This window comes from Ylistrum balloti, unplaced genomic scaffold, assembly GCF_031769215.1.
Source record: "Ylistrum balloti isolate Yb309-2 unplaced genomic scaffold, AGI_CSIRO_Ybal_v1 Utg370208, whole genome shotgun sequence".
Taxonomy (NCBI): domain Eukaryota; kingdom Metazoa; phylum Mollusca; class Bivalvia; order Pectinida; family Pectinidae; genus Ylistrum; species Ylistrum balloti.
This window is the reverse complement of record NW_026782179.1, coordinates 114,265-141,790: the sequence shown is the minus strand read 5'-3', so window position 1 is coordinate 141,790 and position 27,526 is coordinate 114,265. Positions and strand designations below refer to the sequence as shown.

Genomic DNA, 27,526 nt, shown 5'->3' with positions numbered 1-27,526 from the left:
CAGTCCATAGTTCCTCAACACCCTTGTCTAGTCGGACATCTAGTCGCTATAGTCATGTCTCAGAAGCCGTCCTACGTCGAGGAATGCATCAAAGATTACAAGTATATCTTCCAGCCAGAGTTACTCAGGTGGGTAAAAAGTCAACACTGAAAAGCACTGACCAAGATAACTAGTTCGGGCGTACCTTCATTACCTGTAGGTCTTCGTGTATGAAATAAGAAATTAAAGAATGTAACTGCTGGCTTGGCGAAACATTGCTTCTTATTTTGCTGAATACTTTAAATGTTAGATTTTATCTGTTATTAAGATATCAGCAGGCAAACTGTCAATGAGGCATTAACATGTAAATATAGGAAAATCGAACGTGAACGAAATTGTCTTTGCATCGGGGTCAATAACTGGAACTGGGAGCAATATCTAGTTCATGTGGCGAGATAATGAGATAGACGATTTACCTGTAATGTTAATGCGTACACTTTAAAAAGATTTCTTTAGTCTATCAATATGTACTGGTGTAGAATCTAGGAAAGTAGTCCTTAATCAAAAGAAAGAATTTATTCACATTTCGTCTTTAGAACATAATTAGACCTCAAATCTTATGTTTGTGTTTGTTAACTTAATATTGGTGTAGTGTAATAGGATATAGAAGTAATTACTAGGGGGTAATGCAAATTCTGAAAGCATATTTCGTCCACCAGAAATGTAGCTGAATCGACATGTAGGTTTTAGGAACATATTTGTTTGTAGAACATTTCTTTGTCTTTGTATTTCCTGAGTCTTTCTGTTTTGAACCTGCATCATAGAAATTTCAAAAAGTTGGCAACATGTTATAGCATGAAAAAAACCAGCAATTTGCAACATTTATCACAATTTGAAGGAAAGACTTACTGCTTAGAAAATAAGTATCAGGATAATGTTATTTCAGAGGAAAAGTTGCCTTCATCACTGGGGGAGGAACAGGGATATGCTTCACCATTGCTGAGGTGTTCATGAGGTAAGTAAAAAGTGCAGATTGAAGTCTATGGTAAAAGCTGTAGCCTGTAAATATTTTTAAAAAATACTGTAATATGGACTGTAAATAGACTCAATTTTCCCTGTGTGGACATCTTTTGATATTATGTATTAGCCATGTGTATGTGGTATTAGCCATGTGTATGTGGTATTAGCCATGTGTATGTGGTATTAGCCATGTGTATGTGGTATTAGCCATGTGTATGTGGTATTAGCTGTGTGAATTTTGTATTAGCAGTGTGTGGTATTAGCCATGTGTATGTGGTATTAGCTGTGTGAATTTTGTATTAGCAGTGTGTGGTATTAGCCATGTGTATGTGGTATTAGCTGTGTGAATTTTGTATTAGCAGTGTGTATTAGCTGTGTGTATGTGGTATTGGTATTAGCCGTGTGTATTAGCAGTGTGTGGTATTAGCCATGTGTATGTGGTATTAGCTGTGTGAATTTTGTATTAGCAGTGTGTGGTATTAGCCATGTGTATTTGGTATTAGCCGTGTGTATTTGGTATTAGCCGTGTGTATTTGGTATTAGCCGTGTGTATTTGGTATTAGCCATGTGTATGTGGTATTAGCTGTGTGAATTTTGTATTAGCAGTGTGTGGTATTAGCCATGTGTATTAGGTATTAGCCATGTGTATGTGGTATTAGCTATGTGTATTTGGTATTAGCAGCGTGTATTTGGTATTAGCCGTGTGTTAGGTATTAACTGTGTGTATTAGGTATTAGCCATGTGTATTTGGTATTAGCCATATGTGTGGTATTAGCCATGTGTATTTGGTATTAGCAGCGTGTATTTGGTATTAGCAGAGTGTATTTGGTATTAGCCGTGTGTATTTGGTATTAGCAGAGTGTATTTGGTATTAGCCGTGTGTATTTGGTATTAGCAGAGTGTATTTGGTATTAGCCGTGTGTATTTGGTATTAGCCGTGTGTATTTGGTATTAGCCGTGTGTATTTGGTATTAGCAGAGTGTATTTGGTATTAGCCGTGTGTATTTGGTATTAGCCATGTGTGTGGTATTAGCCGTGTGTATTTGGTATTAGCCATGTGTGTGGTATTAGCCGTGTGATTTTGGTATTAGCCGTGTGTATTTGGTATTAGCCATGTGTATTTGGTATTAGCTGTGTGAATTTTGTATTAGCTGTGTGTGGTATTAGCCATGTGTATTTGGTATTAGCAGCGTGTATTTGGTATTAGCAGAGTGTATTTGGTATTAGCCGTGTGTATTTGGTATTAGCCGTGTGTATTTGGTATTAGCCGTGTGTATTTGGTATTAGCCGTGTGTATTTGGTATTAGCCGTGTGTATTTGGTATTAGCCGCGTGTATTTGGTAGTAGCCATGTGTGTGATATTAGCCATGTGTGTGGTATTAGCCATGTGTATTTGGTATTAGCCGTGTGTATTTCGTATTAGCCGTGTGTATTTAGTATTAGCCGTGTGTATTTGGTATTAGCCATGTGTATGTGGTATTAGCTGTGTGAATTTTGTATTAGCAGTGTGTGGTATTAGCCATGTGTATTAGGTATTAGCCATGTGTATGTGGTATTAGCCGTGTGTATTTGGTATTAGCCGTGTGTATTTGGTATTAGCCGTGTGTATTTGGTATTAGCCGTGTGTATTTGGTATTAGCCGTTTGTATTTGTTATTAGCCATGTGTGTGGTATTAGCCGTGTGTATTTGGTATTAGCCGTGATTAGCCGTGTGTATTTGGTATTAGCCATGTGTGTGGTATTAGCCGTGTGTATTTGGTATTAGCCGTGTGTATTTGGTATTAGCCATGTGTATGTGGTATTAGCCGTGTGTATTTGGTATTAGCCGTGTGTATTTGGTATTAGCAGTGTGTATATGGTATTAGCCGTGTGTATTTGGTATTAGCCGTGTGTATTTGGTATTAGCCTTGTGTATTTCGTATTAGCCGTGTGTATTTCGTATTAGCCGTGTGTATTTGGTATTAACTCTGTGTATTTGGTATTAGCTATGTGTATTTGGTATTAGCAGCGTGTATTTGGTATTAGCCATGTGTGTGGTATTAGCCGTGTGTATTTGGTATTAGCCGTGATTAGCCGTGTGTATTTGGTATTAGCCATGTGTATTTGGTATTAGCCGTGTGTATTTGGTATTAGCCGTGTATATTTGTATTTGTTAGCCATGTGTATTTGGTATTAGCCGTGTGTATTTGGTATTAGCCGTGTGTATTTGGTATTAGCCGTGTGTATGTGGTATTAGCCGTGTGTATTTGGTATTAGCCGTGTGTATTTGGTATTAGCCTTGTGTATTTCGTATTAGCTATGTGTATTTCGTATTAGCCGTGTGTATTTGGTATTAACTCTGTGTATTTGGTATTAGCTATGTGTATTTGGTATTAGCAGCGTGTATTTGGTATTAGCTGTGTGTTAGGTATTAGCCGTGTGTATTTGGTATTAGCCGTGTGTATTTGGTATTACCCGTGTGTATGTGGTATTAGCCATGTGTATTTGGTATTAGCCGTGTGTATTTCGTATTAGCTGTGTGTTAGGTATTAGCCGTGTGTATTTGGTATTAGCCGTGTGTATTTGGTATTAACTCTGTGTATTTGGTATTAGCTATGTGTATTTGGTATTAGCAGCGTGTATTTGGTATTAGCCGTGTGTATTTGGTATTAGCATCGTGTATTTGGTATTAGCCGTGTGTATTTGGTATTAGCCGTGTGTATTTGTTATTAGCCATGTGTGTGGTATTAGCCGTGTGTATTTGGTATTAGCCGTGTGTATGTGGTATTAGCTGTGTGTATTTGGTATTAACTGTGTGTATTTGGTATTAGCTGTGTGTATTTGGTATTAACTGTGTGTATTTGGTATTAGCCGTGTGTATTTGGTATTAGCCGTGTGTATGTGGTATTAGCCGTGTGTATTTGGTATTAGCCGTGTGTATTTGGTATTAGCCTTGTGTATTTCGTATTAGCTATGTGTATTTCGTATTAGCCGTGTGTATTTGGTATTAACTCTGTGTATTTGGTATTAGCTATGTGTATTTGGTATTAGCAGCGTGTATTTGGTATTAGCTGTGTGTTAGGTATTAGCCGTGTGTATTTGGTATTAGCCGTGTGTATTTGGTAATAGTCATGTGCATTTGGTGTTAGCCGTGTGTATGTGGTATTAGCCGTGTGTATTTGGTATTAGCCGTGTGTATTTGGTATTAGCCGTGTGTATGTGGTATTAGCCGTGTGTATTTGGTATTAGCCGTGTGTATTTGGTATTAACTGTGTGTATTTGGTATTAGCCGTGTGTATTTGGTATTAACTATGTGTATTTCGTATTAGCCGTGTGTATTTGGTATTAACTTTGTGTATTTGGTATTAGCTGTGTGTATGTGGTATTAGCTGTGTGTGGTATTAGCTGTGTGTATTTGGTATTAGCCGTGTGTATTTGGTATAATGGTATGTATTTGGTATAATGGTATTACCTACGTGCATTTGCTGTGGCTTTGATTTTTCAGACATCAGTGTGATACAGTGATATGTAGTCGTAAAATGGACAAATTGAGGGAATCGGCAGAGACATTGTCCAAAGCAACAGGTCGGAGGTGTGTCCCTGTACAGATGGATGTCAGAACAGTATGTGTCACTCTGTAATTTCAAAATGTTCCTCTTAAAGATTTTTTTTATTTAATTGGGGTTTTTTGGGGTTTTTTTGTCCATTACAACTAGTTACCAGAATTAATCCAAGTAAGTTTCAATCACAACTCTTGTCACCAGTAAGTGGGTAATTCATTGGCTGACCAGTATTGCCGCAGATACAGAAACTTCATCAGGGCACTAATACGTTGGATTGGACCCCTGAAGTAGTGAAGATGGCGCTCATTTGATATCATAACACAATCAATACGTAATAAATGTAAACAGTTTCCAAGGGCAGATAAGCCAATTCCTACAGATATTAAAAGTTTATTTTTTTTATTATTTTACTATTTTTCTCTCCCAATGGCACCTCCCTTAAAAGGTATCACTTTTGTGCCTGGTTTGCTTTGTTTCTATCAAGTTAGTGATGAGTTCGTAAATTTGACCATGTTCCAGTTCTGTGATATAAATCAGTAGGGAGGCACGGAAAATACGTAAGTTAAGGTTCATCATTCATTTGGCAACTGTCTTTCCTCAAAATGTTTCAAATTGTGCTGAATCTTTATTTTATAGCTTTCCTCTTTCTTTCTCTTTCTGTTCATCATTCTTTCTTTTTTTATTCATTATTTTCATTTCATCTCTCTCTCCATTTTTTTTCCTTCTAACATTTTTATTTGTTTTCTTAAACAGATATATACCTTTATGTTTTATACTAAAATAAAGACTCTCCAAATTTGTTTTGCTGAAATGTACAGGTTTTTTTCATTATTTTCTGTACAGCCTGAATCCATTATGAAAGCTGCAGACACAGCATTGTCAGAGTTTGGTAGAATAGACTACCTAATTAATGGTATGTATATGTCACTTATTGTATATGCTTTATATTCTCAGAACTTAAAGTTTGTGTCATCTACTACAGAAGTTGTTCTTTTTGTGTATCAGTACACAAATATAGTCACAGCACTCCAAATGGGGAGGGTAGATAACTCATGGGGATGCAAATATTGTGAAAAATTATCTTAAAATAACTACTTAACCAATGAAGTAAATAAGCCTTTTTTGTTTTTGCTGATCAATGATAGTATTGTTGTGAATTTGACAACTAATCATTGCTCAAAAAAAGATTAACATAACTTTGCAATTTTGTCCAAACCTTCAAGGATATTATAAATATTTTGTGAAGCACATTGAACTACACATATATAAATACAGGAATTCACAGAAATAATTTTATTTTTTTTCTTTCTGTTTTATTATTTAAGGTGCTGCTGGTAATTTTCTGTCACCTATAACTGGTCTGTCATTTAATGCCTTCAAAACTGTCATGGAAATTGATGCCCATGGTACATTTAACGTCAGCAAAGTCATCTATGAGAAATACATGAAGGTAAGCAGTTTTAGAAGATTGTATATTCAAAGGAAAATATTTTTTGTAATGTGGAATAATATTGTGAAAAAAATGATACATTGAAAATATAACCAACAGAGAAAGAAATTTTTTATTGCAAAAACTTAAAAAAAAAAAAAAAAAAAAGCAATCTTTTATATTAATCATTTATACAAGATATTTCCAATTTATTTGGATTTTTCCAAAAATACAATGGAACTGATTAATATGATTTCAGATACGATGGTATCCTATCTATCATATTTTTTTCATATACCAAATATTACCTTCATAGATTAAGTAGAAAACATTTATACAGTACAGTTAGTCCAATATGAAACATCATTTACCTGGTTTTTCATATATATATATATATTTTTCTTTTTTCTTGTTTTGTTTTGAATTAATTTTCGTAAGGATGTAACCCCAGATAAGTGTATGTAAAATCATAATTGAAGGAAGTGAATTGACTTGAGTGACCTCTTGGTCGTTGGTTGATATGGATTCTTCAAATTTCCAGTGATCCTATTATTACTGATCAGTCTATATGATTACAACAAAAAAATATAATGATAATATTCTAAATATGCATTGTACAATGTTTGACTCTTATGACATCGAAAGGAACTTTCTCTCTGTAGGACCATGGTGGAGTTATTGTCAACATCACAGCTACACTACAGACACGTGGACAGGTACTCCAGGCTCATGCTGGGTCCGCTAAGGCTGCAATAGGTAATCTTATCACCTGAATTCTCAGGAATTCAGCATCATCTGCAAGCATTTTAAGTTTATGTTGTATAGACTTGAGTTTACAGTACATAAAAAGTTAAATATCAAGTTCTGATACATATGTTTGCATTTTGTAGAGGCTATGACTAAACATATGGCAGTAGAATGGGGTATGGATGGAGTGAGAGTGATGTGTGTAGCACCTGGACCAATAGAAGACACCGAAGGCATGAGGCGACTGAGTAAGTCTTCTCAGCATTTTAAAGTACTGATTGTTCTGTAGTTAACATTCATTCTTTGCATTTCATTATTAGTTCTCAACCAGGACTGCTTGAGAGAATTAGGTTTCAACTCCTTCTTTCAACGATTTAACACTTGGTCAGGACATATGCGATAAACATATACCTTTTTATCTAAATGTACAAAATTTTGCTTGCGTGTTCTTTTTGGAGCCGGGGAATGTCCAACACTAAAATTAGGTCTCGTTCCTCTCTATATATGGAATGGTCGGTTGGTATTGTACCCACCTATCACCTTGACAACCGTGGTTTTTGTCCAAGTATCTCTTACAGAAAGACTGATCATGAACTTTCATTCGGGCCAACAAGACTGATGATTAATGTCAGTGACGACAGCTTTGTTTTCCGATGGCTGTAATATAAGGAATCTTGTGATTTAACCACCAGATGGAGCACTGAAGTATTTTATATGTTACAGGTGGTGGGAGAGTTAATGATGGGTATGTGAAGGGTATACCAATACAGAGGATGGGAACGAGGGAAGACATCGGTAACACTGTCCTGTATGTGGTCAGTGACGCAGCTCAACTGGTCACTGGCACGGTCATCATAGCTGATGGTGGAGACTGGCTTTCCAGCTCCAATAACTACTATCAAACAAAGAAATTTATGCAGAAAAAGTCACTTCTGTAGATTTAGTTAAACAAAAGAATTGTATGAATATGTGACTTTTGTTAACATTTGTTTCCTACAAAAGTTGAAAGCATATTCATTGGTTACACACGCCAGACTGTGTTATACATACTTTTGTATATCATTATACCAGTAACATTAGCAAAAGGAAACCAATAAAGACTGAGAATTGATTGACCAAATTTGCCAGTAATTTAAAAAAAATTTTGTATATATTTGAGGACAAAATAAATCTTGCTCTCCTAGCCCCCAGCCATGCAGCCTGTACCTCATAATACCCGGAGTGTTCAGAAGCAATGCATTGTTCAGATCCATCATTACCTTTATACCTGGAATTTTTTTATCAAACTGAACTCACTCTATACATCCCAAACAGTAAATAAAATCATGGATCTGCTTTCCAATATTATCATACCTTTTAATAATCCATCAGTGCTACAATTTGTATCCATATTCCAGCACTTGTTAATATATTAGAAGCAGTTTGGTAGGTACATAATATTTATATTACAGAACTAATGATGATTATTTAAATGTTATGTAAGCAAACTGTGATATTGTGATTGTTGGCATTTAACAAGAATCAATAAAGTAATTTGTGAAATCATTTTGTTAGTTTTGGTACATACAAGTTGTATTAGGAAGAATTTTGGGCACTACCAGCTAGACATTCAGAAAACGAGAATTGAGATCTCACCAGATCTTTAAGTAGAATGAAGGGAATGTTTTATGTACACAGGTATTGTTGTTTGATTCAGATGTGAGTGTGAAATTCACTTTGAAAACATTACATCAGTTACCTCTCCTGCTACAGAAGGCACAACACATTTCCGTTGTTTAATGAGCTTGATAGATACCATGCCTGTCAACTTCAGTATTAGAAATGAATGAGGAATTTTTTTGTGAAAATGTTTGTGTTGTCTTCAGAACTTGAATAATGTTTTAATTTACAGAGTTTGTGCAAAATCCAGAAGTAAGGATTTCACATGAAAAATTACTTACAAATTTACACGGGTTAACAAATATGATATACATAAATGGCTGAGTACTTTAAGTACTTATACTGGAATACACAAAGGAAATCGGCATATTAAATTTGACTCAAAGACAGAGGTGGGTTTAATGCAGGCCAACGAAATTAAATATTTAAGATATTAATTGAAAAGTTGTAGATATGGTGATCTTACCTGGCATGGGCTTATTGTTGGATAAAAATGATATTAAACTGTATTGAAAATAATTTTATAACAATTATATTGAGTTATATTTAACATTTGCTGGCTTTGATGGAAAAGTACAGAGGGTAATGATTAACTCTGAGAAAACATTAAACAGCTCTCCTCATATATTTCGAAGTCTGATTGAGGGGATTGAATCTGAGTCATCAAGATGAAAAATGAGAGTCTTCACATTCTTCTACCCTTATTTGGAGATGGAATGTCTTATACACTCAAAAACAAACAATTACCAGATTCTGTGTGTGAGCTCTCGAATTAGGATTAAGTGCTTTATACAAATTAAGTATTCTGTATGTTACAGGCCGTGGCAGAATTAATGATGAGTATGTGAAGGGTATACCAATACAGAGGATGGGAACAAGGGAAGAAATGGGTAACACTGTCCTGTATGTGGTCAGTGACGCAGCTCAACTGGTCACTGGCACAGTCCTCATAGCTGATGGTGGACACTGGCTTTCGAACCCCAATAACTACTATCAAACGAAGAAACTCATGCAGAAGAAATCTCAACTATAAGATCCATCTGTGTGGCTACTCAAAAATTGTGCAAAAAGTGACTTGTTTTCTTGTATGAACAAGGTTCTAGTCAATGCAATACATTTGTTGCAGATAATCTGGAGAAAATTTCTTTAAAATTTAGAATATCATTTAAAAGAACTTTGAGCAATTGGCACTGTCCACAACAGAAACACAAAAGGATCTAGTGTGGGAATTCAACTTACTCTCTCCTCTGCACTTTTTCTTTCATTTTTCTTTCATAGTCATTATGTAAGAACTTCCAATATTTTCTTGCCAATCGAAGAAAATCATTAATTCTTGATCATGTGTACCCTAGACCAATTTAAGACACTCTATATATGCAGAATGGTGCTATACTACTACTAATAATAAATAAATCACTAGACTTACATTGGGTTTGAAAAGTAGGAGTATAGGCAGGTATTAAACAGAAATTTCTATGTAGTTGTTAATGTGACATTAAATTTGTAATGAATTTCAAATTATTTTGAAAAAAAAGGCCTTGGATGAAAACCTGAAATCGACAGTTTTGAACTTTGGGCAATCCAAGAAACTCCGAAAATTCTTTAAAAAATGAATCAATATGTTTTGATTGACAACCCGGTGATATTTATGTGTGGGAATGTCTCATTTTTGATACCTTTTGAAATCAGAAAATATAAAGTATGCAAAAATTAAATATATGGTTAATTGATAATAATGACAGAAAAATCATTTTTGTTATGATGATGATAATACGTGATAAACAGACTGTGATAATTAATGGCTACATTTTATAAGAATAAAATTATTTTTGAAATTATTTTGATTTTGTTTTGAACCTTTGTAGTGTTATTGTAAAAAGAAAAAAAAAACAGTGAGAAATTCCGAAATATAAGAATGACAAAAGGAAATTAAGGGGCCATTTGGAAGATGTTACAATTCAGGGTTTTTTCCTGGATCATTTTAATCCAAATACATCTGACTGACAGCAAACCAACTATGTACTGTGTTATGGTTATGATATGGCTAGGCGGATGATCATGCTATAAGACAGTACGAGTTGTCTCCCTTCATAGTGAGTTTTCCGGATTTTATTGTTTGCGGATTATTTCTGTGACCGGTTTTGTAACTGTTTTTAACGAGAGAATAAAATGGATGAACAGAGCTGGAACGTGTTGTCCTCGATCAGCCAAGTCTGAGTATAATCCCCCAAACCAACACCGTTGCCACGCTACAACTGTAAAAATATTTTAATATTATACTGTAGTTTAAAAAGTACAAAATAAAAGACAAAGTTTCACTAATCCGAAAATGAAACGTTTCCCAACATTTTCCTGTTTGCTTTGTTGAATGGGAAGCTATATAGCCATCCTTTTAAAACAATGCTGGTATCGTTTTTTATTTTGAGTGAACATTAACACACCCTCCATGAGGAGAGTCAGACTTTTTTTTATATAATGGGAATATAGCTGTTAAGAACTATATACTCGCTAGTAGATAATAAACTTTACTATTCGCACAAGATGTAATCTCGCCTTATGTTAGGTGTCAGATTATTGCCATGGGATAAGAAAATACATCCATCTGTCCATAGCTGACCGACTGGAATGGTCAAGAGAAATGCATTAAATATCGCTAGCAAGAAAATAAAAAAAGAAATCATTGTTAAGAAGCGAAAAAAAAAAGAAAAAGAAATCAAAACAACTTTATCAAAATAAAGAAATTCTTGAGAAAGTGAAATAGTGATAGTAACCAAATGAGAGATCGTAAGCAGAGAGCTAGCACTATGTACTGTGACGGATGACGAAAGGGGTGTGATGTACTGTGACGGATGACGAAAGCGGTGTGATGTACTGTGACGGATGGCGAAAGGGGTGTGATTTACTGTGACGGATGACGAAAAGGGCGTGATGTACTGTGACGGATGACGAAAGGGGTGTGATGTACTGTGACGGATGACGAAAGGGGTGTGATGTACTGTGACGGATGACGAAAGGGGTGTGATGTACTGTGACGGATGACGAAAGGGGTGTGATGTACTGTGACGGATGACGAAAAGGGTGTGATGTACTGTGACGGATGACGAAAAGGGTGTGATGTACTGTGACGGATGACGAAAGGGGTGTGATGTACTGTGACGGATGACGAAAAGGGTGTGATGTACTGTGACGGATGACGAAAGGGGTGTGATGTACTGTGACGGATGACGAAAGGGTGTGATGTACTGTGACGGATGACGAAAGGGGTGTGATGTACTGTGACGGATGACGAAAGGGGCGTGATGTACTGTGACGGATGACGAAAGGGGTGTGATGTACTGTGACGGATGACGAAAGGGGTGTGAGGAAAAGAAGCAACGTTATGATCAGTAGCACATGATACATGGGGAAAAAACATGGCGAAATATCATGAAGAGACATTTTTGGGAATTTTCCAAATCTTCTTACAGAACATGACCCCTAATAACACAAAATGTGAGAAAGTTGGAAGGGAGGGTATAATAGGAAGTCCCTGCGAACAGAGTGTTTATCTTCTTGGAACTTTATGATACACAGGAATCCCATCCACTTAGTTTTTTTGTTTTTTGTTTTTGTTTTTTTGTCTAAAGTAATATCTTAAAGTATCGCACCATTGAATTCCTCAATTACGAACCGGGCATTGTTCCAATAGTGTGAGCGGTTGAAACGTTCAATTTTACAAATTTAGAATTAGACATAATATGGCCTAGCCCAAACTGAATTAGACTACATCATACAATTGTTTCGCCCCTCTAGGACTCATCAATGATGTTAAGTGCCTAATTTTTTAAGCCTATGAAGCTTTTCACGTGTCTTCAAACGCTCACTTGTCAAAAACTGTTCACGTGTCGTCAAAGGCTCACGTGTCATCAAATATTCACGTGTCATCGAAGACTCACGTGCCCATCAAAGGCTCACGTGTCATCAAATATTCACGTGTCATCAAAGACTCACGTGCCCATCAAAGGCTCAGGTGTCATCAGATATCCACGTGTCGTCAAAGGCTTACGTGTCGTCAAATATTCACGTGTCTTCAAAGGCTCAAGTGTCATCAAAGTCTCACGTGCGATCAAAAGCTCTCCGGTTAAATATTGGTGATAAAGATGCTTAACTAGACCTACCTCAGAATTCGATAATATCTATGTGTGATCTTCATACTCTAGGTCTTTCTTTCAACTTTCTTCTTTCGATAAACTATTAAATATATTTCCACTCCTTACCGATTTATTATGTTGTCACAAAAAGTTCATAACTTAAGCAAAGTAATTGAGCTTTGACAAAGGCCAATATTTCAATGCCCGCCATAAGTACGATCACCACCAATTTGCAACCGGCATTCCACATCGGGTTTCCTATGTATTTTATATTATCAAAATATAATGTAGTTTTTGCTTTTAGTTTCAGATCATTAAATTTTCTAAAGAATCTCGTCTTGAACAGAAATATCAAAATTCGTATTATGCATAACAGTAGAAAATTATTTCCGTTATTGTTTTTTGAACCGGAAGTACAAGTTTAGTCTGAGTTAATACATCTAGTTTCAAAATGTCGTCCCAAAAGCGATGCCACATGGAGGATTTCATCAAAGACCACAAGTACATTTTCCATTAGATTTACACAGGAAAGACAACTGACAAAAGATGACAGCAGTTCTCCTCCCATCTACAAAACCAACGGATACATTTTGGGAAGCGTGCTTCGTCTTCTCAAATGCTTCCGTGAGAGAATTTGAATTAACATGGCGTGATATCACCCAAACATCGTACAGTGCATTTTAGGTCAGGACGCCAAAGACTAACATCATTATTGCTTTAAATGTAAAATCTGTTGGGTGTTTCAAATGACGGTCAAAGTCACTTTTAATAAATTACTCCCAATCAGAAAGTGTTTGTTGATTTTTTTCAGTTGTGCATGTCAAAGGTTAAGGTCTATTCAGTGAATATACCCTTTTATCACAACCCGCCTGTTATCCAGTGAATTTTTTTCCATGTAAGATCTTTGCCTATATGTAACGTGTAGTATACACTGGAACGTTTGTTATTGGTCATTTGCTCATTTGTGTGAAAATGCTGCGTGATTTGTATGGACTGAACAATTTTCAATGTAAATGTTGCAAAAGTGTTGTTTGACATTTAAAAACAAAATACGGTGACGGATTAATTAATGACTGAATTAACGACAACAATTACAAGCATTCTATCTATAGTTCTATTGCTGTCAATTATTCGTTTGATATTTCAGAAATCAATGCGATGCTGTGATATCTAGCCTAGAGACGGAATCAGCAGAGACATTACCAAAGGCATCATGCCGGAGACGCGTCCTTGCCTGTGCAGAAGGAATCCAGGAAGTGAAAAGGGAAGTATATTTATATATATGTGATATATATCATTTCATTAATATTTTCATTTGATTAAGTAGGGATATTTATGACTTTATATAAAAAAGATGAAAAAAAACAAAAATAATTTTCAAAAAATTCAATGACTTAATATAAAAAAAGAAGAAAAAAACTTGACTATATTTAGGTTTTGATAATTTTCTAAAAAAAAGATACAACGTGTTGCTGTAATTTGTTACAAATTTGATTGGTTCGGGCGGTTAATGGTTTGGATGTTATCAATACAAAACAACGACTGGAATACGTTATAGATATAGTGTATGATCTAATTTATTCTGTCTTTTCCACAACGCAAAAGATTAAGTTTGGTACAAAACACACACAAGTGAATACCGTTTATATCTATATATGAAGAAATGTGATAGAATACAACACCATTTGGCCATGATTCTGGCCGATGCGGATATAATTATGTTAGTGATGTTCAAAGGGGAAGTAACTCCATTTTTAGTTAGTGTTCGTTCCCACAGTGGGAACTCTTTTTGTATGGAAGAACAAAAAAGTGAGATTGCAATAAAACTTTGAAAGATATGACACATGTTGTGGTACTGATTCCCCAACAAAATCCAAGTCTACAACGCAACACAACTCTGATTAAAACCAGAAAATGGAGAGAAAATGTTGAAATAACATGCCTCCGTGCTGCACTGTAAAAATATATTCCCGTAATTTGGAATTGCCCGCAGTTCTCGTAAATCAGCACGAGAATTATTACACACTGGCAGGTATGTAATGATAAAGTTTTATATTTTTTCACCCATTCAACTACCTATGTTCTATGTTTCTATGTTTTCAACGTGTGTCTCGGACTCTTTTGTTTCTATTCCGTCGCCATCTTGATTTGCACACTTTCAGTCCATAGCATTTATTATGATGGGTTGTATTCATGAGACGGCATACGTTGTAGTCATTTCTCGTATTAAAATATCATATTTTGTTGCGCGTCTTTTATACAATCCTTCATAATCTGATGTGAAATTCGCAGTACATCAGAATAAGGTATACATTTACAGGTATACTGAAATATGCTGGGGTTTTTTGCAAAAAAAAACCGATCCGATGATAACAGGATATATAAACCCCGTTCCTGGTTATTGCCGATATAATTTCTAACATCTCATTTCTAACTGATTATCTTGTATTGACGTCATTCTGGTAGCTTACTTTGACAATTATAGAATTGAAAATAAATATGACTTATGTCGCATTGGAAGTAACGTTGACTCATAACGACATTGGATCGGAAATAAGGCCAACTCATACAGCATTGTATCAGAAATAAGGCTGACTCATTCACCATTGTATCAGAAATGAGGCTGACTCATACAGCATTGGATCAGAAATAAGGCTGACTCATTCACCACGGGATTGGAGATATGGCCAAATGATATATCATTGGATTGAAAATATGACTTAAAAGCATTGGTTTTGAAATAAGGCTGAGTAGTATAGCACTGTATTGCAAATAAGGCCAGCTAATATAGCATTGGATTGGAAATAAGGCCGTGCTTGAATATTTAGCAAATGCTTTCAAAAGTAATAACGTTGATATTTCCGCATTTTTAAGGATCAATGGCAGACTGCGGTGTTTCTCCAGTAACCCAAACGTAAGTCAGATTAGTTAACAAGTGCTTATCTACATACGTTGGCTCCAATTTGACATAGATGATTCAAAACAAAAAGCATTTTTATATAACTTTGTATTATTCAGCTAACATATGCAAGCGAAGACAACTGGATTATATAGGCGTACGTAATACAAACTTAACAGAAAATTGATATGATACAATCAATGTTTTCTAATGATCTTGTACGATGTAAATTGTTAGGTCATACACACTATACACACTATCAGTCATGAGAATAATTATTGACGTAGTACAATATATATTTATCGTATCAACACACTGTATCAGTGACGTCATACACAATGTATCGGTAACATCATACACTGTATCAGTGACATCATACACTGTAACAGTGACATCGTACACACTATATCAGTGAAATCATACACTGTATCAGTGACATCATACACTATATCAGTGACATCATACAGGCTCTGTCAATCACATCATACATTGTATCAGTCAGATCAAACACACTATCAGCGACGTCATACCGGCGCTATCAGTGACGTTATAAATCTTTATCAGTGCCATCATGCACCATATTAGTGACATCATACACAATGTATCTGTGACATCATACATTGTATCAGTCACATCATTCACACTTTCAACGACGTCATACAGACTCAATCAGTGACGTAATGCACTGTATCAGTGACGTCATTCTTTGTATCAGTAAAGACGACATTGCTGTAGTAAATACTGTATCAGTAGTTATCACTGATGACGTAGTTTGATGTAGATCGTGACGTCTCACTTTAACGTTTCTGTAATGACGTTTATTAATGACTAGTACACGCTTTATTTATCTATTTACACACTAAAGCAATAGGTATTACGTATGACGTAATACACATAGCTTATTATGACGTAGAACACACTCATCAAAATTAATTGTAAACATACAACGTACATTAATCTTCCTCTACTCCTATTTACAGATATTTACATTGAGATGTAAGCATGTATACCTAATCACATAATTTAATTGAAAACAAAACACTATTTATATACTCGTATTTTTTACGTACACGCTTCATTGCATGAATAATATCGTATTATCATGGATATGGCACTTTTGTTAATTTTGAAAACTTCAGCATATAAATTCTCAACCATAAATATGAAACTTGTGTACACAAATGAAATATATATATCGAATATCGCAGTTCAGCATGCCAAAAATAAATCTTTGTCCCTTCTCATTTATGGTGAAGTTATAGTTATGCATTGGCGTAAATTTCGTCAGCGATTTGGGGCGCCACCTGGGTAGGATCGAAGATGTTGAGGTTAATGTCGGTTTGGTAGGTCTGAGGGACTGTTCCTACAGTGAACGTCACATTAAGCGGAGAAACGTTGAGAATCTGATCAGCAATTCTTGAGTAATCCAGCTGGTCGTTGTCGTAGGATATCTACAATCAAGTTAAGATTATATTACAATGTCAGGAGAACCACTAGGCATACTTACGAGCATCAAACACGTCTGAGACGTGATGCTACATAAGACCTTGAGAACAGCCCTATTCCCTGTACAAACAGACGGTCGAAATAGCGTTAAATCATTATATGATTATGAAATGGTTCATTATGACAAATACATATTTATTATAGTTAGATATCACAGAGATGTCATCGACTCTTTGATTTAGAAGGTTTGTGATCAGTCCTTAATCACAATGGATGAAACAAGTATTTCAACACTGACCTGACTGAGGATGGAGTTGGTCAGCGTCTTAGACCACTTATATAACTTGGTCATCCTAGATAGTTCGTCCACAATCTGTTGTTGTTGAGTTGTAAACGTAGCTCCACAAACTGTTCAAAGTAATTGAGGATATGAATATACAATATAGTAACAGGACAATTTGATATTATCAAAAAATAGGAAATAGTATTATTTATTGTTTCGATAAATCAAAACAGAAGCAATATCAAAACAAACAAACAGTAAGTTTTATGCTAACACCAGATATTTTGTTGTACTTCAACACTTTTTTTATACTGGTGTTGCATGAAACACATATGGATTATCTACATGAAACCACCAGATGAATAAAAACATGGACGAATAAGTTGAATATGTCTTTAAGCCAATTAAAAACGTTTTGGATGTCACGTGATACATTATTTTTTTGCAGGTGGTCAGACCTCAATTCTTTAAAAGAGATATGATAGTATCAGACAATTTAAAGTCTTTTGGATGTCACGTGATACATCATTTTTGTTTGCAGACAGTCAGACCTCAATTCTTTATAAGGGATATGGTAGTATAAGATTAATGCGTACCAGACTGAAATATTTCTGCCTCAGTCTTGGTGGTGATGTCAATTTTATCGCACTCGGGACATAAGGCGGCTGTATGTCTTCTCATTCTGCTTAAAAGGTCAGTGGACCGTCTACGTCTCCCAGAGAAAAACCCTGTAATAAGCAAATTATACAAATAAAAGGGTAAAAGTACCAAAATAAACAATAAATTAACAAAGATAATAATAATTCAAAACAAGCAAACAAAAAGAAGGCAGTTAAAATCGACAAATAAAATAAACACCTGTTGAAAATCTGTGATAATGGTATTTGGAGATAAAATAAGGTGACGGTATCTGAATCGGACCATCAAGTCGTCAATTTCTTCATTTATTGAAAAGTAAGAGGATGACTATAAACAAAGTAAGAGGATGAACTATGAACATTTCAAAAGAAAATTATTGAGTGATATTTACAAAGTTTTTATGCGAAGGGTATTTATGAAATGCCCTGACGTCACCAATTTGACTTTATAAATGTGTGGACCAAAATCGGATCACAGATATATTTCTATATTCTACATTGCAAATTAATAAAGTTCTGTTAGTATATAAATAGTCTTGGTATTTTGTCTGCAGTTGTCTCAAAACGAAAGCAAAGTTCGCCGCTCTCCGCTCGAGCGATTTTTTCAATGTAAATAAGAAACAAATTTGCCGGTATCAGCAATGAATTCTGGTGTCATTGAAGTCGTAAAATGATTGACAATGAACAAACAACTAGTTTAATATTAGCGAAAATAACTTGAATTCTCATATATTTTGGTCCACACCTAAGGTCGACAGAGCAGAACCGATCAATCCCCCAAACTAGACATCTATAGGTATTGCTGTTGTGCGACAAACACGTTTCCACTCAAGATTTAGTACCAATATGACAATTGAGACCCATGCTTTCTTGTTCCTGTGAGATGTCAAAAAAGTTATTACCGCGAGAAGTATGTAGCAGTTGTTGGCCTATATTAGGTCCTAGATCTATATGAAAATGATATACTTTAAAAAATGATTTGAAAATTATTTCTTCTATATTCATGAATCAAACTCAGTTCAATCGGCATCATAAATAATGTGCAATATTGTTCTACCTCCGATGCTGTTTCCTAAGTCAGTCAGTCCACCGACGATTTGAGTACCAACATTCGGAAGTGACGACACAACATTCCTTAGACCACTCAAAGCGGAAGTTGCTCCAGATGAAAGCAGATCAGGGAGACTATTCAGTTTAGAAATAGTTGAAGCTCCGAACTTTGTAACACCATTAACAAAACCACCGGAAGTATCTATGGCGTTTGAAATAGCGGCACCAAGATCTGAGAATTTTCGTCCGGCGGTGTTCAACGCCTTCTTAACTTCTGCTACTGCTTTTTCAGCTTCACCGCCGAGGAAAGTTCCAATATTTTTCAATGTAGATGTTGTGAGTGTTGCAAACTGTTCACTTTTGCTTCCCATTATACCACCAAGATTCGCTATATCTTGACTTGCTCCATTGAAAAAACGCCCCATAGCAACGACAGGTTTATTAAGTTCAGACACCACTCTGCTGAACAAATCGGCTGACGGTGCGTTGACTCCAGGGTTGCTGTTAAAACAATTTGTTAACATGTTGTTGAAATGATAATTGTAAATCGAAAAGTAATGACTGAAACTCATTTCAAATTTTTAGGTTGTGTGTGCGGGAGGGATGGGGGCTATCCGTTTTCAAATTCATTTTTTGAAGTAACGAGTAATACTTTAAACATTATGTTTTCCTCCCTGGTGTATTCTCCCTTATATGAAAACAGGCATAACATATATTTGGTTGGTTAGAATAATATATCAGAACATTCACTTCGTGATGGTAACGTATATGGAATAAATTTTCTTATATCCTAACCACTTTAAAGAGACTAAATGGTTAAGTTTCGTTATTTTTTACCATGCGTTTGATTTCGGGAAAGCATTGTAATACTTGAAATTAGTCTCTTCACAGAACTGTAACACTCTCTGAGAGAAATTGATAAAGATTTTCAGCTTCAAAATAACGCTAGTCGACACTCGCTGTTGTGTCTACAACCCATCACTGTTTTGATCGGAAAAAGCCGAGTTCATCACGTGACCTTTCGGAGCCTCGTTTTAACCCGCCGATTTGATATGATTTGTTAATATGTATAATTATTCAATTAGCCAAAAATTAATTTGTCAGTCATGTTTCAATTCTTACTTTGTAAAATGACCTCTTGTTTCACGCTAAACGCGAAATAAATGAATTTGAATTAATATGAATATAAAAGTGCGCGATGTAAGACATTGTTTACCCTCTCCGAACGACAGTGAGGGTCGCTCCTATTTTAATTTTGATGTTTTTGAAGCTGCTACTTAATTTGTTATGCAAACCTTAATATATCATAATAAATAGAAAGTACAGTTTTAACAGATATTTAAATGTTATCATGCTTTTTATAAGTTATGAAATTAATATCTAACAATTTAGTCCCATTAATAAATTCTAATGGCGTTTCAATGAGTATACCGTCACTTCCATCACACAAAATTACCAGTGTGAAGGGTATCGACACAGAAGTATACAGTATATGAGATGATGATACTATGAAGACTTTTCTGTCTAAGTATAATAGCAAGAACCAATGATACGAGTCATCTTCCACACGCACATTTGAAAATAGCACTGTACTATCCCCATGAAAGTCGATTCGGCCATTTTGTTAAAAACCTGGTCATGGATGTGAGAGAGTGCATTTCTTGAAAGTGCATCGTGCCATTAATTTCCTGGCACATGAAATTTGAATTTCTGACTGATAGTTTCGTATTCATGATTTTCAGTTTGTTTATGCATTGTTTGAATCCAGTACCCATGTACTTCTTAATTAACAATTACCATACCAGAATTTTCACATACATTCTGACATATTACCTGCTCAATGTAACGGGTAATTAAGTACATAGTGTGTTGTTCGTCTTACCTTGCTACACACGTCTCGCATGTATCAATGGTTTGGTTAATTTTGGTTTCACAATCCAGAATCATGGCTTGTTGTCTGGCGAGAGTAGCGTTGACATTATTCAGAACTTTCAATATTAGGAGACCTCTCACCTCGTCTTCAATATCTACACAAAACCGAATTCATAGTTTTAACAAATATTACGTATGTTCGTAAGCTGTAAATAATGTATTTACATGTATTCAATTATACCTATTTACTAGCCATTTGAAGTCACAGCCATTATCGTTAAGTCCGAGTTATAAGTACAATCACAATATATGTAGTTACATAATCTAGTCAATAATTTGTTCAATCAGAAGCAACATATAGTTATAACGTAATTACTAATCCTGTTAAATCTTAATTATAATTGCTAACTCTATATATCGATAACGTAATTACTAACCCTGTTAAATCTTATTTATAATTGCTAACTCTATATAGTTATAACGTAATTACTAACCCTGTTAAATCTTATTCATAATTGCTAACTTTATATATCGATAACGTAATTACTAACCCTGTTAAATCTTATTTATAATTGCTAACTCTATATGGTTATAACGTAATTACTAACCGTGTTAAATCTTATTTATAATTGCTAACTCTATATAGTTATAACGTAATTACTAACCCTGTTAAATCTTATTTACAATTGCTAACTCTATATGGTTATAACGTAATTACTAACCGTGTTAAATCTTATTCATAATTGCTAACTCTATATAATTATAACGTAATTACTAACCCTGTTAAATCTTATTTACAATTGCTAACTCTATATGGTTATAACGTAATAACTCACCCTTTGGAATGTTATGACTATATCACTATCCCTAGGCGCGTTGAAGTGATACAATGCGATAACTTACCGTGTTCAGTCCTATATATATATATGCCACTAACCCAGTATTCATTGTAGTGATAAAATGTAATTACTAACCATGTTTAATTTTATTCATAGCCACTAACTCCATGTAGTTATAACATGTAATGACAAGCTGTAGTGAATCTGATGTAGATTACTAACCGTAAATACATTGCAGTAATAAAATGTAATAACTAACCATGTTGAAGCTTACTGATAAACATTAACCTTATATAGTTAAATTGTATTTACTAACCCTGTTGAAGTTTATTGATAAGCATTAACCTTATATAGTTAACTTGTAATTACTAACCCTGTTGAAGTTTATTGATAACCATTAACCTTTTATAGTTCACTTGTAATTACTAACCCTGTTGAAGTTTATTGATAAGCATTAACCTTTTATAGTTCACTTGTAATTACTAACCCTGTTGAAGCTTACTGATAAGCACTAACCTTATATAGTTAACTTGTATTTACTAACCCTGTTGAAGTTTATTGAAAAGCATTAACCTTATATAGTTAACTTGTATTTACTAACCCTATTGAAGTTTATTGAAAAGCATTAACCTTATATAGTTAACTTGTAATTACTAACCCTGTTGAAGTTTATTGATAAGCATTAACCTTTTATAGTTCACTTGTAATTACTAACCCTGTTGAAGCTTACTGATAAGCATTAACCTTATATAGTTAACTTGTATTTACTAACCCTGTTGAAGTTTATTGAAAAGCAATAACCTTATATAGTTAACTTGTAATTACTAACCCTGTTGAATCTTTATATATAATTACTGACCCAAAAGTTATAGATAGAACATGTAATTACAACTATGGCCGAACCCGAGGATTATTTATAATTTCGTATAGTTTTAACAATTCGATGCATACCGGTGATGTTAAAAAAAGCCCTTACCCTGTAGAGTTCTGGCATTTACGTCCACAGGTGTGGCTGCCAGTAATCCTTGGATACAACCAAACACGACAAAGCACAAACAAACGTATATATTCATCACGAAAAAGGGTCAAATCTGAAACAAATTATTGTTGTTTTAGGATGTAGAAAAGGACACCCAAAAGTACAAACGATGTAACGTTTGAGATAAATAACAAGGGGACCCCAACAAATGTGTTATTTCATGTTGTACTCAGCTTTTTTCCGTTTTTCTTGGGTTTTTTTCTAAGGCTCGTCGTCAAATGTGAAACAGTAACAAAAAGAAAATTATCAGTAGAAAGTTGAAAAAGGAGATTAAGACCAGGTATTCCAGAAGGCTGAGCATCTTTGTCAATAGAAAAATTAAGAAAATGTAAACATGTCAACATAATCATAATCCAAACTCAGACATAATCAGATGTATAAGCCTTATTGATGTCCGAAATAATCATATGTATTAGCCTTATTGATGTCAGACATAATCAGATGTATAAGTGTTATTGATGTCAGACATAATCAGATGTATTAGCCTTATTGATGTCAGACATAATAAGATGTATTAGCCTTATTGATGTCAGACATAATCATATGTATTAGCCTTATTGATGTCAGATTTAATCAGATGTATAAGTCTTATTGATGTCAGACATAATCAGATGTATTAGCCTTATTGATGTCAGACATAATAAGATGTATTAACCTTATTGAGGTCAGACATAGTCAGACGTATTGGTCTTATTGATGTCAGACATAATCAGATGTATTAGCCTTATTGATGTCAGACATAATTAGATGTATTAGCCTTATTGATGTCAGACATAATCAGATGTATTAGCCTTATTGATGTCAGACATAATCAGATGTATTAGCCTTAATGATGTCAGACATAATTAGATGTATTAGCCTTATTGATGTCAGACATAATAAGATGTATTAACCTTATTGAGGTCAGACATAGTCAGACGTATTGGTCTTATTGATGTCAGTCATCATCAGATGTATAAGCCTTATTGATGGCCGACATAATCATATGTATTAGCCATATTGATGTCAGACATAATCAGATGTATTAGCCTTATTAATGTCAGACATAATCAGACGTATTAGCCTTATTGATGTTAGACATAGTCAGATGTATTAGCCTTAATGAGTTCAGACATAATCAGATATTGAATGTTGTGTATACCTATAATCGTACATAGAAGTATACCAGGTTTGAATCACGGCATAAAAAGCTTCTACATTTAAAAATAATTTTGCACTTTGCGCATAGTGCGCATCCCATATATAATGCGACATTTCTGTCAAAAATGTTTGTTATACAGATTGACCCCCTCAAATTCGAAACTTCTCTCCTGCTATCTCACTATTGAGAACGAAACCGTTGTACAATACGTTATTCTTCATCATTTGAATTATACTGAATTTAATTCCTCTTGTATTGAAACGTGCTAATGACTTGTGTTTTTTTTTTTTTTTTTTTTACAATCCTTTGATTGGCAATGTGGTAACCGGCTCAGTAATCGGCAAACAAAATTGAAAAATGGATTTTGATACTACTTTATTTTTCAAAAAATCTTTATTTACGTTTGGAGTTTAAAGTGTGGAAATCCATACGATACGGAAAAATTAAATTGACGTTAAACATTCAGGAATAAGGAAGGGGAGATAAACAATCTCTCTAATTTAATCAATTATGTTAGTGTATACAATTCAGTTGAAACAAACAAGCGAAATGTCTGACTAGACTGAAATTTCAATCAGTCATCGATTAAATGAATATTTGATGCTTTTAAATAGAGTATAAACAAGCAAGTTATTTATTTCGGGAAATAATTCATTGATCAATTACAAACGATTCGTAGAAAAAAAAACTAAAAAGTCTTTTATAATGTTAAATATATATTACTCCCCGCGAATACTTGAATATTCAGATGGATACAGCCGTTCAAAATTTTTACATGTGCTTATCAAATAGATATAATATATTGGAAGGTCGCTCCTTGGCATCGCTGTACACTTACCTTAAAATGTGACCCCGACGACACTGGTGGATAAGTCTGATGTCTTAGTACTAGTAAAGACTATATACGGCCCTGTGGTATATAATGTAGCCCCTGAGGGGATGGTTACATTTGGAATAAACAAGATCTTCGTCACCATAGGACATTCGAACAAACAAACCCTTCGTCATGCACGATAAATGCATCTAGGGTAATTTGGCCAACTGGTCAACATGTCTGTTTTTCTAAACAATGTCGGTCTATTTTTCAAGGCATTGTTAGTTTACCAAAGGAAACTGGACGGTTGGTATGTAACAGAGTACAACTTTGACAGAGAGATATATATGCCACAACTTTGTCCAGTTCAATACAGTACATGCAAATGTAAGAAAATATTGTAGATGTAAGTTTTCTAGATGGAGTTGACGTGTCGGGTGAAGGCGCGTCGCGATTGACCAACACTTGTCTTCAGACGTACTTAGTGTTTTTTTTTATCAGCATGTGTGCGTAAATATTCTTGGAATTACCATACACTATATCTAGTGTAACTTTTATCAGGCAAATTGTATGTACCATTGAGGTACTCGTTATAAGTTTAACGCGGACCCATCAGTACAAATGCACTCACTCTGTCGTACATATGAAATATATTTTACATACCAAAGGAAATCCTGTAATGTTATCATATAGGTAAGCTTGTTATGCTTTTAATACAACACCGTAGTCATCTCCTTGACCAGTAGAAGTTATAGACAGTGGTCAACACATAACGTCACGACTCGGGAAGATTAATGACTCCTAGAACAGTATAACTGTCGGGAAATGGACGAATACAAAATATAGTTAGGCTTCATAAAATTAATGTCATGATATTTATTGAATGGGTCCGGTACGACGTCAGAGTGGTATTCAAGTTACTGACAGCTGGTAATTTTCACGTGTGAAAATTTTCGCGATTTTCTTTTAAAACGATCTAATTATATTTTTAACAAATTCGCGATATCGACGCACGTGTCTCATTATTTCATGGAATTTTTCGCGAGCACATTAAGGAATCGCGACAAGTTCCCGCGGAAATAACATAAAATTATTTTATACCAGGTGAAGTATCATTTTTTCCAAAATGAATAACATATTTCGTTCTCAGATTATTTCAGTACCTCCTCTGTTTTCAATTAAAACCATTTAGAGTAAGGCTATAGGATTATTGAGCAAGTCAAATCGTTTCATATGCTGTGGAGACTGTTTTCGAGGTGATGAATTTTTCGTAATTTTTGCAACATTTTGTTAATTTTAAGGTGTTTAATTTTTCGTTATTATCGAGACGCTATATTTTTCTTTATTATTGAGAGGTTTAATTTTTCTTTATCTTTACGGGATTCAATGTTTAATTAATTTTTCAGGGGTTTAATTTTTCGTTATCTTCGAGCCGATATTTTTTTACGTTATTATTGAGGGGCTTAATTTTTCGTTTTACCGAGACGTTCTATATTTCGGGGTTTAAATTTTTTTTGCAGAATCGAACAACATGGCGAGAAATCAATTCCATGAAAGTAAAACTGAAAAAGAGACCGATATTCCGTTTAAGACTAATATAGTATCCCAGCATTTGATAAAACTTGATAAAATTTGGACCAACGAAAATACCTCAGCCATATAATGTGCTATTTGAGAAGATTATTACATCCATTGCTTTTACTAGTGTAACCTCACTCTTTTCTATTCACATTTGGAGGACTCTTTTCTCTTATAATTCAAATTCAAATTAACGTTTTAATAGGCTTAACGTTTTTATGACTTAACACGTAATCAATATTTACAGCAAGGCAGTCTTCAGTGTATCATGTAGATATCGTAGGGCCTCGATAGCTTGTTTTTGAAGAGCTATATATATATATGAATTTGATGCAATATTACTTTGTCTTATTATCTCCCGTTTCAATCAACGTTCCTTTACGAATAGTGTTTTTGTAAATTACCTGTGGTAAGCTATCTGAACAACTTATCACAGTATTTATTTAAGAAGCAATATCGATCTCTAATTTCTATTACATTTTAACTATATAAAGAGTCCTTATGTAAGATATTTCCTACAGTATAGGAGATATCTAATAATTCATGTAATTACTTTACATAATGTATTTGCTATACGAGATATCATATACAGAGACTGGGGCCGAGTTAGCTTAGTCGATTGGCTTACGTAACTCCAGTTGAACATCCGAGGTGCGTGGTTCGTCGCTCTCTACCTCTGGTGGTTTGTTTCTCGTCGGGCAGCTGAGAAACGAGCCGGTCTATGCTTGTGATTTGGGACAAGATACTTTACCATAATTGCTTAAAACTGATTCGATTATCTTCTCGTATGCTGTTCAGTGAGGTACTACTAGGAATTTGGCCCTAAAAATGACTCTTTGTGAAAATGTCCCAAATGCTTTAAAGGAAAAAATCCACATACACTATACTCGATATCTTATTCATATGAAGCATCGTCGCTGTATAAGAACGAGATGTGAACAAAAAGTCAACAATGTAGTTTAATAAAGACAGACATTATAATATTAGACAGACATTGCTCGTTGAATATCTGTGAACTTGATTTTTGCAATAAGTACTGGCAATTTTATTAAGGCTTTTAACATATTCTCCTTTATTCGATGCTCGTAAGTATGTCTGATAATTTTATTGTCTTTTGGCTCCTTTCAGATAATATTTTGCTCAATTAATCAAATGATATTGATTATTTACTTAATTGGGTGCAATATGCTGGTTATTTTGTTGATTTGTCTGTATAATAAAAGTTTACAAGAAAAGCTACATTTTTTTACTGCTTGCTTTCTTATAATAACAGAAATGGATAAATGATAACAAGCAAACAATGGTTTTGCATGAATATTTAATTAAGAGAAGAAAAATATAAATATAATGTAAAAAAATAAAGTGGATATTAAGATCAACGAGAATGGAAAGTACATCAAGGCGATAGTTAATGTAAGCGT

General features: G+C 34.5%; 2 protein-coding genes across 3 annotated transcripts; one reads left to right on the top strand and one right to left on the bottom strand.

The window, feature by feature from the left end:
* LOC132551608 (peroxisomal 2,4-dienoyl-CoA reductase [(3E)-enoyl-CoA-producing]-like) lies at window positions 1–10,172 on the top strand. 2 transcript variants are annotated; one of them, XM_060215778.1, is made up of 8 exons: window positions 1–128; window positions 926–994; window positions 4,484–4,601; window positions 5,385–5,454; window positions 5,867–5,991; window positions 6,633–6,726; window positions 6,861–6,965; window positions 9,195–10,172. In XM_060215778.1, exons 1-8 carry the CDS (start codon window positions 55–57, stop codon window positions 9,407–9,409), a joined length of 870 nt encoding a protein of 289 aa, XP_060071761.1. In that variant the 5' UTR covers window positions 1–54; the 3' UTR covers window positions 9,410–10,172. The 2 variants fall into 2 exon arrangements, with proteins under 2 accessions (XP_060071761.1, XP_060071760.1); XM_060215777.1 differs by lacking the exon at window positions 9,195–10,172 and adding an exon at window positions 7,441–8,259.
* A 6,495-nt stretch (window positions 10,173–16,667) lies between these two features.
* Window positions 16,668–22,606, bottom strand: LOC132551628 (uncharacterized). The gene is made up of 6 exons (XM_060215805.1): window positions 22,510–22,606; window positions 20,705–20,849; window positions 18,830–19,323; window positions 17,731–17,862; window positions 17,150–17,259; window positions 16,668–16,856 (listed from the first exon to the last, which is right to left on the bottom strand). Exons 1-6 carry the CDS (start codon window positions 22,604–22,606, stop codon window positions 16,668–16,670), a joined length of 1,167 nt encoding a protein of 388 aa, XP_060071788.1.
* Between the last annotated feature and the right edge of the window lie 4,920 nt (window positions 22,607–27,526).

Coding starts and splice junctions, on each gene's coding strand:
- LOC132551628 (XM_060215805.1), bottom strand. CDS start 22,606: ATGAATATATACGTTTGTTTGTGCTTTGTCGTGTTTGGTTGTATCCAA. Junction 20,850..22,509: donor AAATGCCAGAACTCTACAGG/GTAAGGGCTTTT, acceptor GGTTTTGTGTAG/ATATTGAAGACGAGGTGAGA. Junction 19,324..20,704: donor TGCGAGACGTGTGTAGCAAG/GTAAGACGAACA, acceptor TTGTTTTAACAG/CAACCCTGGAGTCAACGCAC.
- LOC132551608 (XM_060215778.1), top strand. CDS start 55: ATGTCTCAGAAGCCGTCCTACGTCGAGGAATGCATCAAAGATTACAAG. Junction 4,602..5,384: donor TACAGATGGATGTCAGAACA/GTATGTGTCACT, acceptor TTTTCTGTACAG/CCTGAATCCATTATGAAAGC. Junction 6,966..9,194: donor CGAAGGCATGAGGCGACTGA/GTAAGTCTTCTC, acceptor TGTATGTTACAG/GCCGTGGCAGAATTAATGAT.